Genomic DNA, 16,564 nt, shown 5'->3' on the forward strand with positions numbered 1-16,564 from the left:
CAGATGACGACAAAATCTTCAATAGGGGTAGACACCTAGAAGATGTACAGTGGGGGAAATAAGTATTTGATCCCTTGCTGATTTTGTAAGTTTGCCCACTGACAAAGACATGAGCAGCCCATAATTGAAGGGTAGGTTATTGGTAACAGTGAGAGATAGCACATCACAAATTAAATCCAGAAATCACATTGTGGAAAGTATATGAATTTATTTGCATTCTGCAGAGGGAAATAAGTATTTGATCCCCCACCAACCAGTAAGAGATCTGGCCCCTACAGACCAGGTAGATGCTCCAAATCAACTCGTTACCTGCATGACAGACAGCTGTCGGCAATGGTCACCTGTATGAAAGACACCTGTCCACAGACTCAGTGAATCAGTCAGACTCTAACCTCTACAAAATGGCCAAGAGCAAGGAGCTGTCTAAGGATGTCAGGGACAAGATCATACACCTGCACAAGGCTGGAATGGGCTACAAAACCATCAGTAAGACGCTGGGCAAGAAGGAGACAACTGTTGGTGCCATAGTAAGAAAATGGAAGAAGTACAAAATGACTGTCAATCGACAAAGATCTGGGGCTCCACGCAAAATCTCACCTCGTGGGGTATCCTTGATCATGAGGAAGGTTAGAAATCAGCCTACAACTACAAGGGGGGAACTTGTCAATGATCTCAAGGCAGCTGGGACCACTGTCACCACGAAAACCATTGGTAACACATTACGACATAACGGATTGCAATCCTGCAGTGCCCGCAAGGTCCCCCTGCTCCGGAAGGCACATGTGACGGCCCGTCTGACGTTTGCCAGTGAACACCTGGATGATGCCGAGAGTGATTGGGAGAAGGTGCTGTGGTCAGATGAGACAAAAATTGAGCTCTTTGGCATGAACTCAACTCGCCGTGTTTGGAGGAAGAGAAATGCTGCCTATGACCCAAAGAACACCGTCCCCACTGTCAAGCATGGAGGTGGAAATGTTATGTTTTGGGGGTGTTTCTCTGCTAAGGGCACAGGACTACTTCACCGCATCAATGGGAGAATGGATGGGGCCATGTACCGTACAATTCTGAGTGACAACCTCCTTCCCTCCGCCAGGGCCTTAAAAATGGGTCGTGGCTGGGTCTTCCAGCACGACAATGACCCAAAACATACAGCCAAGGCAACAAAGGAGTGGCTCAGGAAGAAGCACATTAGGGTCATGGAGTGGCCTAGCCAGTCACCAGACCTTAATCCCATTGAAAACTTATGGAGGGAGCTGAAGCTGCGAGTTGCCAAGCGACAGCCCAGAACTCTTAATGATTTAGAGATGATCTGCAAAGAGGAGTGGACCAAAATTCCTCCTGACATGTGTGCAAACCTCATCATCAACTACAGAAGACGTCTGACCGCTGTGCTTGCCAACAAGGGTTTTGCCACCAAGTATTAGGTCTTGTTTGCCAGAGGGATTAAATACTTATTTCCCTCTGCAGAATGCAAATAAATTCATATAATTTCCACAAAGTGATTTTCCGGATTTAATTTGTGATGTGCTATCTCTCACTGTTACCAATAACCTACCCTTCAATTATGGGCTGCTCATGTCTTTGTCAGTGGGCAAACTTACAAAATCAGCAAGGGATCAAATACTTATTTCCCCCACTGTACATAACATGAGGAAGGATCTAGCAAAAAAATGAAAAATGGCAGCTAAGTTTTAATGCAGCTCCTTGTGACCCTGGGCAAGTCACTTAACCCTCCATTGCCCCATGTAAGCCGCATTGAGCCTGCCATGAGTGGGAAAGCGCGGGGTACAAATGTAACAAAAAAAAATGCAAAAAAATGCACAGCCCTGCTTTTGGGCTGCAAAAACCTAAGGCAATGCTACAGTATAAAAACATAAGTGTTTGCCATACTAGGACAGACCAAAAGTCCATCAAGCCCAGTATCCTGTTTCTAACTGTGGCCAATCCCAAAAGATCCCAAAAGAGTAAAACGTATTTCATGCTGCTTATCTTAGAAGGGGCAACATGAGCACCTGGAGTTTTAAGTTAAGTAAAGATTTAACACCTTATATAAATGCAGCCTAGCCGTAAATACTCAGCACAAAAGTTCACAATGTGTATGCTGGGATTTTGATATGAATTAAGGTGACACCTCCTAAACAATACAGTGTATAGATAACGAAAGAAGAAATAAAGAAAAAAAGAAAACAAGGCATTGAACACCCATAACAAAATTGAGGTTGGAGGAAGGGACTGTCGATGATTGCAAAGTGTCGCAAAACCAAGGGAGTTACTGAGAAAGGTGATACAAATAACCCTGACGACTGTATGAGACTTTCCCTACAACACAGTAGCTGTACACATTGCTTGTCTACTAGTTATTGTATTGTATCTTAGAAATAAGCATTGGATTTTCCCTGAGTCCATTTAATAATGGCTTAAGGACTTGTCTTTTAGGAAATTATTCTAACCTTTTTATAAACCCTGCTTGCTAACTGCTTTTACCACATTTTCTGGCAATGAATTCCAGAGTTTAATTATACCTTGAGTAAATAAATATTTCCTCTGGTGTGTTTTAAATTTACTAATTAGTAGCTTCATTGCGTGCCCCCTAGTTCTAGTATTTTTGGAAAGAGTAAACATGCAATTCACGTCACCCCATGCCACTCCACTCAGTATTTTATAGACCTCTATCATATCTCCTCTCCTCTTAGCCGTCTCTCCTTTCCTCATAGGGAAGTCGTTCCATCCCTTTTATCATTTTCATTGCCCTTCTCTATACCTTTTCTAATTCCACTATATAGTTTTTGAGATGCAGTAACCAGAATTTCATACAGTATTCAAGGTGTAGACACAGCATGGAGCGATACAAAGCTCGGGAACTCGTTGCCAGAGGATGTTGTAACAGTGGTTAGTGTACCTGGGTTTAAAAAAGGTTTGGACAAGTTCCTGGAGAAAAAGTCCATAGTCTGCTATTGAGATAGACATTGGGAAGCCACTGCTTGCCCTGGGATTGGTAGCATGGAGTGTTACTATTTGGGTTTATGCCAGGTACTTGTGACCTGGATTGGCCACTGTTGGAAACAGGATACTGGGTTGGATGGATCATTGGTCTGACCCAGTATGGCTATTCTTATGTCCTTATGAGAAACTTAAATATCTCCATAGCACAAATATTGAGGAAGTGAGCTTCCTTCAACTGAAAAGAAGTGTTGGGATGAGGGGCTGTAGGATGAAAGTGAAAGAGGAAAGACTCAAGAGTAGTCTAAGGAAATATATCTATACAGAGAGGGTGATGAATGTGTGGAATAGTCTCCCAGTAGAGGCAAGTGTTTAAGAAAGCATGAAACAAGCACAGTGGATCTCTGAGAGAAAGGATTGTAGAGCTTAGTAGTAAGTATGGATGGGTAAACTTACATGGGAACATAGTAAATGAGGACTGATCTGCACAGTCCACTGTCTGCCCAACAAGGTGGCCAGAACCTCACCCTCCACTCCGTGGAGGTTACACTCCTTCATGATTAAACACTGATACCACAAACAGGGCAGTCGGCAATTCTCCATCATACCAACCACGTATAGGCAGTTACAGATCACACAGTCTTGAAACATAGTACCACAACCACGTGCTAGTAGGCCATGTAGAGGGCATTTTCAAAAGGATGTCCAAGTCAGAATGTCTGAAATGGATGTCCATCTCACATGTATTTTCAAACAGGATACAACCTGTTCAAAAATAACGTGAGATGGATGTCTGTGCGCTAAAAACGTTCAGCATAAACATCCATTTTACACACTGAAAAGTCCAGATTTTGAATGAAGGAAAACAAGGGATATGAACATCTGCATAGCAGCATTCTTAGAAAAAGACCACACAGACATCCATGCAGAACAGAGGGTCAGCCTAGTGGTTAGTGCAGTGGACTGTAAACCAAGGGTCCAGGTTCAAATCTAACTTTAAATCTTTGTTTTTGTAATTGTGAGCCCTCTAGGAACAGAAAAATACCCACTAGGCTGCTCCTCAAACTTTTTATCAAGAATGCCCATAACACCTGAAGCTGTCATAGAGCCTGGTATCCCTTCCGGTTTCACTTTCAGAGGAGAGGGAGGGGGACAGCAACCACTGAGGGACTAAGGAGGTGTCATGCCTTAATCCCATGCCTTAATCCCTCCAATGGATAGATGCTCAATCAGAGCACTTTTATGTAACCTAGACATTCTAAGTACTCGGTCTAAATAAGGATGTCCTTTTTAGACATGGACATTTCTTCCCCTTTGGTAATCGCTCTGGATGCCCAGATTTCAGGCCCTTCTAGTCCCACCCAGAACATGCCCCCTTGCTATTTGGACATATTGCAGTGTTGTACATCCCTATTTTGCTTTTGCAGAATCAGGATTTGGGCATTTCAAGCACATGGACGTCCCTTTCGGCCTTTTCAGACGTCCATATGCTTTTAAAATGAACGCCGTAATCTTTATCTGCTGTCTGAAGAGTCGGTATTCAAAAGCAGACCAGATTACAGCATCTGGTATCTGCTGACTTGGGATATTCAAGGGGGAAATTATCAGTGTGGCTGCAATTAAAATGGGTTATTGTACCACAACTCATGCTATTTATTTATTTATTTGTAACATTTGTATCCCACATTTTCCCACCCATTAGCAGGCTCAATGTGGCTTACATTATACTGTAAATGAAATAACGGAATGTATAATGTCCAATGCGATGTATGGTATTGATGAATTGCAGAGTTGAGGTATTTAAGTAGGGGCCAGTAGGATAGGCCTTGCAAAACAGGTCTTTAATGATCACCTGACGTTTTGATGGTCGTGAATCGTTTTCACACTCTTTGGTAGTACATTCCACATTTGTGTACTTAAGTAAGAAAAATCCGATTCATATGTTGATTTGTTGATTTGTATCTGAGTCCAATGCAGCTTGGATAGTGGAGGTTCATATAGGTACGTGATGCTCTGATTCTGTTTCTGGTCGGAATATCTATCAAGTCAATCATATAACCTGGGGCATCACCGTAGACAACTTCCCTCCTCAGAAGCACTATCCAAATAGTGTCTCTGGGTGCTTTAGACTGCCTCTGTACTGTGCAGATAATGCCAGGGTGGCGCATCAGTCTTTATACCAAGTTTTACTTGGCTTAACTTCCCACGGCTAAATTTAGTTGTTTGGATGGGCGCTCGGCATATTCTGTAAACCGCATGGTAATTTAGGCTTATTCTATAAAGTAACTATCATATAAGGGAGTTTCTCCCTTATATGGTTGTCAAGCCTCACCCAGCACATCCCAGGATGCATTGGGCAGAGCAGGGTACTTCCATTTTAAGGTGACACCCACAGGAGGAGGGAAGGAGTGCTAGTCCCTCCTCCTGTGTTGAGGTATGGGGGCTTTGGGAGGGCGGTCCCATCACTAGACCACCAGGCTAGCCCCTTGGGTGGGTGGAGGGGGGGGATCTAGTAAATGCAGTGCCGTAGCGAGGGCGGCTGACACCCGGGGTGGGTCGCCGCTGCACACCCCCCCCCCCCCCCCGGAGCACTTTCTTACTGGCATAGGAAAGCGGGGAGCGGGCGGGAGGGCCGATCCGCCCCGAGTGCACGTCACTGGGAGCTGCGTCGGCTCTGCTGGTTCCCTGCTCTCTGTGCCCCAGAACAGGAAGTAACCTGTTCCAGGGCAGAGGGAGCAGGGAACCAGCAGAGCCGCCCCCCCCCCCCCCCAGCGGAGTGCACCCGGGGCTGACCGCCCCCCCCTTCCTACGCCACTGAGTAAAGGTTCCACTAGACCACCATTTTTTTAAATATTGTCGGTGGGGGAGGGGCTTATGTTTGGGGAGTTGGGGGGTCTGGAGGTCCAGGCCCTTGTGTTTGGGGGGGTGGTGAGGGGGCCTGGTCTCCCCATTCCTTCCCAGTGCCCTGGCAAACCCTAATGCCAGCTTGGAGCTGGCATAAGGTTTGCTGCGTGAGCATTGCTCTTGTTTGGCTGAGCATTGGGGAGGAATACTAATAACCCTGTTTAGCATGCATTTGCATGCTGTTTGTGTTCAGAGTCAGCGAAGCGGAGGGTACAAATGTAACAAAAAATAAATCTCGTTATGTCGCATGCTCGCCGGCTCTGAACATTTTGCAGTAGCTAATCTGGTGCTAATGGCCTCTAGCGCCCGCATTTGCTTCTGAGCATCAGGGCCTGAGTGTATGACAGGCTACTCAGAGGACCTAGAAGGCAGAATGTTTTGGTAGCTGTTTAGGTTATAACTAAGCAGTGTGGTTAAATATGGAAAGAGGGTTGCTGGGTGCAATCTAAACAGGGGTTCTGTTAATCTGCCTGAGATGGTACAGTGCAAACCAGAGACTGTTCCAGATAAGGAGAGTTTTCTTTCTTACAAGTGGTCATAATCTTAAACTGGCAACTGAGAGATGTCTTTGGCAGATTGGAAACAAATAACTGGGCAGACTGGAAAGGCTGGTTGGTTTTCTGCCACTGTCATTCTGTATTGTTGTTAGCTTATATAATGTTGTGATCCTAGAATAAAATGCTTTGTCTTCAGTTTTCATGGCTCTGGCACCTCAAGGTTATACCCAAATGACCTTCAGTAGCCCACTTTGTTTCCTCCTTGAGGGCTAAGCTGTTTGAAGAATCTTCTTAAGAGAACTTCGTGTTCCTGTCCTTGGGGTTCATTGCACATGGCATTAAATCATTTTTCATAAGAACTGCTGGTTTTGTCCATCTCTTCACCTAGAAAGCTTCAAATGCTAGCAATGCTTGACTTCAGCTGGAATTATTTCTTATAGCGCTAGGGGCTGTTCCATGAAGTGCTAGAGTTAGTTTTGCTGGTCTCAGCAATTCTTTGCCAGTTTGTTTTAGGAAACTACTTCGAGATGGGGGTAGGGCAAAAATGAGATGCCTTTATTATGTTTGAATAAACATTCTGCCCTGCGTATAATAGTATCAATGCCAGGTTCAGCCCACTTAAATGTATAGCTGTAAAGGCACAGATCATCTCGCTCTGACTTCATGAAGAAAGTATTAAAAGCTATTCCCCTTATTTACTTATTTTGTAGAGCTTTATTTCCTAATCCAGTTGTTCTTGGAAGGGTAGTTTTGTATGGGTCTGTGCCTGTAAATGGTAGTGCTTGACACGTGCCATTTTTGTGTATACCTTACCTTGATTTGTACCTGTCTTTTTCAGGGCACAGACCGTATAAGTCTGCCCAGCACTATCCCCACCTCCCAACCACCAGCCCCGCCTTTCACCACCGGCTAAGCTTCTGGGGATCCCTTCCTTCTGAGCAGGATTCCTTTATGTTTATCCCACGCATGTTTGAATTCCGTTACCGTTTTCCTCTCCACCACCTCCCGCGAGGAGAGAGCAGAGAGCTTTAGGCTAAGCAGTGTTTTACCTTGCTGTCTCTTCAAGGGATGAAGGAGTAGCCTAATGGTTAGATTGGCAGGCTGAAAACCAGAGATGCTTACTGTGACTCCTTAATCCTCCGTTGCCTCAGGTCCAGACTTAAGACTGTGTGCACTCCAAGGACAGGGAGAAATACCTACTATCCTTTAATGTAACTTGCCTTGAGCTACAACTGAAAAAGTCATGAGTCAAATCTAAACAAACAAATACATTTTAAATATCCTACTGGAAGTTGTTTTCAGCCGCTTCATTATCTTTTGTGTGTTTTATTATTTTGAAGAGCTAGAAACAGGAAAACTAAATGGCAAAAAAGGTTTTATTTTTAATTTATTTTTGAACGACTTGTCCTAAATCAATCACACAAATTCAGTACATATATTTTAACCTAAAACAGCAGCATTCAACCCCCTCCCTCCCCCAATAGAAGTTTATAGGTATTGTGCTGTAACTGATTGTTGCGCTTTTTTTTTTTTCTAGAAAAAAAGATGCCAGTGCTTATATATAGGATGAGCTTTAGGAAGTGGGGGTGACTGTGACTTCTCGCCCACAGTAGCCACATCCCCTGCAACCAGATGCAGAGTATCTGAAAAAGCAGCACTGCAAATATCACACCAGTCTTTAAAAACCCAGCACACCTCTTATTGGGAAAAGAATAGTTAAGCTCTGGAATTCCCTGCCAGAGAATGTGGTAACCGCGGTTAATGTATAGTCTGCTATTGAGAGATACATGGGGGAAGCTACTGCTTGCCCTGGGATTGGTAGCATGGAATGTTGCTGCTATTTGGGTTTCTGCCAGGTACTTGTGACCTGAATTGGCTACTGCTGGTAGCAGGAAGCCGGGCTAGATGGACCATTGGTCTGACCCAGTATGGCTATTCTTATGTTCTTAAGTAACCATAAATTAGAAGTAAAATGTGCACAGAGAAACTGGAATGGGAATTCCAAGAAGCTCCATCCATGTCCAGCATCTCCCTTCTGTCTTCTCTTCCCTCACCCCGAGTCTACATCGGGCATCTCTTCTTCACTTTCCACCTGCCCAGAATCTCTCCCTCTATTTCCTTCTCCCTTCACTGTCCACTATCTCCCCTTCTCTTCCTTTTGCTCTGTACACCATCACCAGCTCATTTCCTCAATGATTCCTTTCCTCTGCAGTCCATTGACTTGCTGCTGCTGCTGCCATCCTCCCAGGTCTGCAGTAGAAGTGAAAGAGCAGTGTTGCCAGCTTTAAAAACTTTTCCCCGCCAAAACCATCCCCAAACTGCACGCCCCCCTCTGACGTCATCAGCCCTCCCCCTCTGACGTCATCAGCCCCTGCCTCTGACATCATCAACCCCGCAGCGGTCGCAATTGGGCGGGAAAACCGTCCACCTGGCAACACTTGCCCTGGAGCCTGTGTGTGTGCTAAGTATCTATTGGTCCCTCCCCCACTGTGCAGACTTCCTAAGTTTGAAGGAGGCAGGACTTTCAGATGCTGAACCCACAAACACTGGCCTCAAACTGCTCTTTACTTTTACTTCTGTCTTGCAGTTCTCAGTTGTGTGAGCACTTTTGAACTGGAAAAGGTGCCAGTACTGAATAGCACCTAAAAGAAAGCCCTGGCTTTCATTATATAAGCCTGCTTTTGTTGTGTTTGCCCAGTATTTGTGTATCTGTGTTATTGAATGGTTGTCTTTTGAGTTTGAACTGGGTACAAAAAAAGAACTTGCAGCTTTGTTCCTGGAACTCAGTCCATTGAATTGTTTTCCTATATGTTGCATGTAGATCTGTGACATCACTAAGCAGTAATCCCTGGATTCTGCGGAGGTTGCCTGGATCCCAAGTCCACATATAAACAACTAGTCAATTAGGTGCTAACAATTATTGGGGTTAACAAGCACTTAAATGGCAGGCATGGATTTGCCCTGTGCCCCTAAATTTTATAGTGCACAACTCAAAAGGGGGCATGGGCAGGTCAGGGGCATTCCCAGAAATTAGACCCAATATTATAGAATATTTGCATTTTCACGAACTGCTTTCAGTTGGGTGCGAGCATTTACACCAGATTTTGGCAGGCGTAAATTCTCACACCCAAAGTTAGGTGCAAGAATCACACTAAGCTAATCCGTGAAGGGTGCTCTGGGCAAGAGTGCCCTTTACAGAGTATTAGATTAGCGTGGATTGTAACAGCGGAGTGGAGAAGTGGCCTAGTGGTTAGAGCACCTGTCTTGACATCCAGAGGTGGCTGGTTCAAATCCCTCTGCTGCTCCTTGTGATCTTGGGCAAGTCACTTAACCCTCCATTGCCTCAGGTACAAACTTAGATTGTGAGCCCTCCTGGGACAGAGAAATATCCAGTGTACCTGACTGTAACTCACCTTGAGCTACTACTGAAAAAGGTGTGAGCAAAATCCAAATAAAATAAATAAATAAACAGCGCCTAATTCTAGGTGCCATTTACTGAATCTGGCCCCAAGTGTGCAGAGAGATGTCACAAAGACTCCTGTCTGTGTTCTCAGGGTGCTTACCATCATTTACCTACTCTCATTTTTGCTTTCTTACCAGGCTGTGCCAGATTCCGCTTCCAGTAGGCACAGAAACACAGTTCAGGTAATTGCTGTTTGTCCTATTAGATGTGATTATTGCAGCCAAGGATTTTCCTACCCCCCCCCCCCAATCCATACTTTAGTCTGATTTTTCAGATTTTTATTCACCTAATGGACTTTTCCACATTCTCTTTCCCGTGTACTTTCCTTTGAGGTACTCACTTTTTGTCTGTTCATTCTGTCCCCTGGATTCTATATAGCTCAACTTAAGTTGTGCACACAAATCCAGTCATATTCTGGATTTTCACACACAACTTAATTAGTTAACAAGCCAATTGGTGCTGACAATTGCCACTTAAGCAATTGACACTAATTGGCATTAATTAGAATTTAAGCGCAGAAGTGTCTAAGCGTATTCTATATCGTGATGCGTGGAAAGTTCTAAGTCGCATAGTTGAAAATGGGGCGTGGAATGGGCGGGTCGTGGGTGTTTCTAAAATCTACGCTCATCGTTATAGAATACACCTGGCCCAGTCCGCGTGTACTTTAGGTGTCAGCATTTTCACTAAGTTTTACTTGGTGTAACTGCCTGCAACTAAATGTAGTTGCGAGGACGGGTGTTCAGTGTATTCCATAAACCGTGCAGAAATTTAGGCTGCTTCTATTTATAGAACATGCCTAGGCATATTTGGTTTCAACGCTGATTTTGTAGAATCTAGTCCTGTACGTGTCTGTGTTTAAAATGTGCAGTATTAGAACTTCATCCCTAAGTGGGATTTTACCTAAATTTGAAGGGAAAAGGAGTTAACCAAAAATAAAACTTGTATTATAGTTATGATTCCCTCTGTGGAGTGATGAAGGGGAGCAAACATTCTGCATCTTTGTAGAGGTGAAAATTCACATGTGGCAAAACTTTTTCTAGCTCCACATGTGTTCTTTCTTGATCTGTTTTCTAGTATTTTTGCAAACATGGAGTAGTTAGAGCCCGGTTATTGATGGGATTTTTCTGATAAGCTTTAAAATAGCAAAAAATCTCTTGATAAAAGCAAACCTTAGAGATTTGGTTTTTTTTTTTTTTTTCCCTGGTGACACTAGTATTCACATCTAGTCCTCGAGGACCACAAACAAGTCATGTTTCAGGCTATGCCTAATGAATAAGATACAAAAAAAAAAGGCAGTAAGACACAAGAAATAAAAATGTATTACAAAGAAATAAAACTCTTCACGGTCATGTTTTTGTCAATTAAACTATGGATGGAAGGGGAAGAGAGAGAGAGGGGAGGCAGTGGATGGAAGGGGAAGAGACAGAGAGGGGAGGCGGTGGATTGAAGGGGAAGAGACAGAGAGGGGAGGTAGTAGATGGAAGGGGAAGAGAGAGAGAAGGGAGGAGACACGATGGAAGTAGTTGTGATCATCACAATTTATAATACTGTTCCTACATTTCCTTGTTTTTACTGTATTCTTTACCATGCAAGATGCTTTCTTTTACTATGTAAGCTGCACTGGACCTGCTGTATGTGGGAAAGAGCGGGATACAAATGTAATAAATAACAGGCCTATGCACAGATTCCCAGCAAATATACGCCCGAGTGTGGAGGTACCTTTGTACAGGAGCTTTTGTCATGCTCTTTTAGGCACATAGACCCATACATTACTTTTATAAACTAGGCACAACATATGCATCTGCATATCCTACATATTAAAACCTCAAAAAACTTAGCATATTCTCTGTGAACATTCTGATGTCCTATTTTGATATTAACTGTTCATGCCAAGGCTCTAAACTGTTAAATCTTTTTATCAAACACCATTATTACCACATGCTGCATTATGTACACACTACTGGCTGCTAACCGAGTCTTCCTCAATTCCTTTTGTAGGGAATGTTTGGAATACTTTTTGTAGCGCAATCCTTAGGGTGATTCCCCATGGTTGAGGTGCTGTAGTAACATCAGCTAATGCCACTGAACTGCTGTAGATCCTAGGGCAGGGATATGGCTTTCTTTTTTTTCTTATCTTGAAAATAGATTTCATGAAGTAATAAGAAACCAGTTATATACTGTCTGATTGTGTGTGTTTTAAACTTGTACCATAGTATGCTGCTGAGGATGGACTAGTACCCACACAAGACCAGGCCAGAACATTGCTCTCCCACCCTAAAGAATGGGTTTGTATTTAAAGGCCCTCAACAGGAAGAATTTCTGTGGGGGAAAAGGTAAGGCTCAGATGAGGTCAAATAGTGATGGGCAAAATGCTGTATGTTAGTTTCAAGTGCATTAACTTCTCTCTCCTTTAAATGTTCTTGAAATATTAGATGATGGGTTCTCCATGGACATGCTGTGAATGGAGCTACAGGTTAGGTTGGTTTCTTTGGCTGATGTCATCCACATCACCTGGTCTGGATTGACAGCTCTCGTCAAAAGCTCAGAAGAGTCTTAAAAGTCCCCATGAGTGTGCATTGGAGCTCCTGCATTGCTATCAGTTTCCTTCTTTCCTCCGTGTATATCATCTGCCAGACCCAACAGATGTGCACTACAGCTCTGATGACAAATAAACTAGATTGAAAAAAAAAATCTGTACTATAATGTTTCCCAGCAGGCTGATCTCAGGCACTTGTAGATATGTATAGATGGGAGTGCTGACATTTAATGCTCTCCTCGGGAACCTGAGCCAGAGACCCGTGAGGTGACTGTCCTCTCTATCACAATCCTGTACCACAGTGCTGGAAACCCCAGTAAGCGCAGCAGCCATGCCTCCTTGTCCCATGGGGATTTTGCGTAGCTGGTGTCTCCTCCTTTGGTACTTGCTAAAGAGCCAGACACTCAAAATTCCTCTACAAAAGAACACAAAAAGAAACAGAAAAATAAACACTGCATTAACCAGGCAGATCTTGCTGTCCGAGCCAGTACTCATAAGCAAAAGTAGGCTATAGGTGATATTGTATAACCCCCTGCAAAACCTGCTTTGAGTCTGGGAACTTCCATGCTAGCCCTCATTAGAGAACAGACTCCTTCCTTCTCTCCTGGGACAATATGGCAATACCACAATCCTCCAACTCATGCAAATTTCCTACAACACACAGCGCTGCTACAGAATGCATCATATCCTATGCCTCCTCTGTTGCACCTGCCAGCACCTCAGTCAAATCAAGTGCTACCATCACCTGGGCACACTCTTCCATCCACCTTCACCCACGCTCTTGTGTGCTGGTTGTGACTCTCTAGACCGCATCTTTCTGACTTCCTTTCTGAATTAGATGACCAGGGAGACCTTAGAGCCCAGGGAATTGAATCATGCAGGTATAAATGACCCCCTCACCACTAAGGAAGGTGACATATCCTGTGCCCTAAGTACAGAGGGGCAACAGGAAGAGAACTTGTATCCAGAGTTCCTTCACAAATTAATAAAAGCTGTAGCCATATCTTTGCAGGCATTCTGCATAATCAGGAAGTCTTTAACTCCATTCTATAGTCATTTGATGCACCTAGAGAATCATTAACCACTTCAGTTCACCAGAAATTTATGATCTTCAACTGAAGGTTTGGCAAACGCCTGTATCAATATCTAACATGTCCAAAAACTAGATTTTAACTACAAAGTACAGGCAGCCCTGAGTCATGCATTCTCTCAATACCTCATCAATCAGTTCTAGTGGAAGTGACTCAAAAAGACTTACCTGGACACAGTAGGATGAAAGGTCTATTGCAGTTATATACTAAATTTCTGTGATACCATGTACCAACTGCAAAAACTCATTGCCCAGCATTCACTCAGTATCTGTTTCCTGTACTGCAAAATCTCCAGTATCACCTCCTACACGCCACATTTGATGCTTATGACACAGCATCTCCTACAGCTGCCAGAATCATAGGAGCATGAAGAGCAGCTTGGCTTTGTGTGTCAGGAGGACTTCAGGAGGATCTACATACCTAACCTGTGGAAGCTCCATGCCTCAGAGACAAAACTTCACAGATGATGTAAAGGATACCATCTCTTAACAAACACCATAGTTTTTCAGCATGTGAGCTGTCTTTACTGACGTAGAAAAACTAGTAAGGTACAATGGAGATTTGATGGGAAGAAATATCCACCTCCAGTTTCTCCAGTCTCTTTATATTAGTAGAAGCTAAGTGCAGCATTAGTCGTTGACAACCATACATACAAAAACAGAGGCTATGAGAAATAAAATAGGCCATAGCCTCTTCTGCCTCCCCTCCCTTGGATCTATTGGATGCATACACCTACATCCCCTATTCATCCCTGCTGTTGGAAATTCTTGCTGATGAGAGGCAAGCATTATCAATCCAAAGTTCTTCCCTTCGGATCCTTCTTTGGCTCCCAGAGTTTTCACAAAATGTCTGGCCCCAACTTTGGTGTATTTTTAAATGGGAGCCTCCATCTTTTCTTGCCTTAATGACATTTTCATCTCAGCCAGATCCCCTCAGGATGCACACAAGTCCTGTCAAATTATCAAGGCCCTCATGCTGAAGTTGGGCTTGGTGTTAAATCTGCAGAAATCCTTCTATCCTCCTTGCAAAAGTTTGTTTATAGGTGCATGTCTTATGACTCAGCAAGACCAAGCATATCTGCCAATTACTTCAGCCACTTTGTCCTTTCGGTTGTCTTGAATGCAGTTAGCTCCAGAGCTCTTGGCTACATAGCAGCCTCTGTGCATATTCTACCCTTGGCAAGATTGCATATGCATCCTCTACAATGGCATTTAAAACTAGAGTGGAACCAACCGTGCCTGCCACTGACTAAGAAACTGAAAGTAGCACCAGAAATGAAGAAGGCGTTACAATGGGTAGAGCTCACATGAAAATCTGCAGAATGATTGTTCTTTCCAGCAGGACCCTTACAATCGTCTAATCACCAATGCTGCTTCAACAGGGTTGGGAGCACATCTCCACCTCTGTCTCAAGAATGCAAACTTTACTTCAGTTTAATAGATCTCCATGTCATTTTTCATGACCTTAGAGGACATTCCACAGTGGATTCAGAGCAAAGTAATCTGTATCAATACTGACCAAATACAACAAACAGGGAGGTTTGGGCTCTTTGTCAAAGCGGTCAACATACAGAATCTTATCAATTCCATGGCGGCCAACCTACAAGCAGCATACCAATGAACAGACAGATTTGGCTGTCAGACCCGTAGAAGTGGTCTTATGGGAATGCAGTGGTATATAGCATTTTCCAAAGCTGGGGCAAACTATTGATTGTTCACTACAGTACTGCAGGAGATCAGCCAAACATGGACTATCTCATGAGTTTTCAGCATCCCATGGAGTCAAGAACACCTCTATGCTTTTCCTCCCATTCCACTTCTGTCAAATCATGCAGCATATCCTCCTTCAAGATAGGACATATCCTCATAGTTCCCTTCTGGCCTTGTCAACTGTGATTTACAGGGCTGCTGACACTGAGCAAAATCCTCTTGATCTGGGCGCTAATCCATCTCTCGTGACTCAGCAGGTTGGAGTCACCTCCTTCATCCCAACCTAGAAGCTTTATCTCTGACTGCATGGGAATTAAAAGCAGGCTAATGTCCTCTTTACTGGTGTCAAAATAGGTGCTTCAAGGAAACCATCAATGAGAGGATTTTATAGATGTAAACTGAAGTACTTTGTCTTCTGGTATACTCATCTGACCTGTCCAATTTTGTTCCTCATGAATTACTTCCTGTACTTCAGACCTAAAAGTAAACTCCGTACATTTGCACTTTTCAGCTATTTTAGCTTCTCACAAACCCATGGATTGGAAGTTGGTCTCCATTCATCTTTTACTCAAAATTTCTGAGAGGAAAATTTCATATAAAATCTAGCAAAACCCCTCCACCCACATAAATTTAGTACTTACTCAGCTTACTCAAGCTCCTTTGGAACCCCTAGCCAACGCTTCCCTCTGCTTTCTCTCCTAGAAAGCGTTTCTGATAACCTTCACCTCTCCTAGGCAGGTTGGCGAGTTGCTAGCCCTCATATACCATTATCCTTACACTTGTTTTTCCCTGACAAAATTGTTTTTACACATCTCAATTTCTTGCCAAAGGTAGTCTCTGACTTCTACCTTAACAATCTTCCGTCTGAAACCACAGACTGATCCAGCTGAAACTACCATGCATATGCTGGACTAAAGACCAGCACTCCTTTAGTAATTTGAAAGCTACCCACAAGATTAGGAGGGATTCCCTATTGTTCCTTATGTGATTCCAGTGCACCAGGCCATGCAGTAACAATAGACTTTATCCAGATGGATTTCAGATTGTACTGACTTCTGTTATCAGGCATGTGAAGAGATGCCAGGGCACACTTATATTCACCACCTTTGGACTAAGGCTACTACTGTGGTGAATCTGAGCGGATGTTTGCAAAGCAGCCATTTGGTTATCTTTCATAATTTTATTAAATATAGCTTGGACTCGATTTCCCATACAGTCAGTGTGTGGACAGCTACTGCTGAAAAATCTGATTACCTGAATTTTTTGCTCGGACCCTTTCAGCTAGGGTATCCTCATTCAAAACTACCTTCCACCTATACCCGCTCTACTCGGTCATCAAATACACTGACCCTTGGCTTTGGAATCATCCAGCCTGTGGCTCCATCCTCGTCCACAGAGTCGTTTACCTGAGGATTCTTCTTGGG

The 16,564-nt window shown here is 43.6% G+C and overlaps 1 protein-coding gene across 1 annotated transcript in view; it reads left to right on the plus strand.

The window, feature by feature from the left end:
• The window catches only part of ESRP1 (epithelial splicing regulatory protein 1), a 205,518-nt gene that overhangs the window by 177,898 nt on the left and 11,056 nt on the right, over positions 1 to 16,564 (plus strand). The window contains 2 exon segments of the mRNA XM_030216735.1: positions 9,942 to 9,986; positions 12,018 to 12,136. Coding sequence (XP_030072595.1) covers positions 9,942 to 9,986; positions 12,018 to 12,101 — 129 coding nt within the window. The 3' untranslated portion in view covers positions 12,102 to 12,136.

Source organism: Microcaecilia unicolor, chromosome 1 (genome assembly GCF_901765095.1).
Source record: "Microcaecilia unicolor chromosome 1, aMicUni1.1, whole genome shotgun sequence".
Classification (NCBI taxonomy): Eukaryota; Metazoa; Chordata; class Amphibia; order Gymnophiona; family Siphonopidae; genus Microcaecilia; species Microcaecilia unicolor.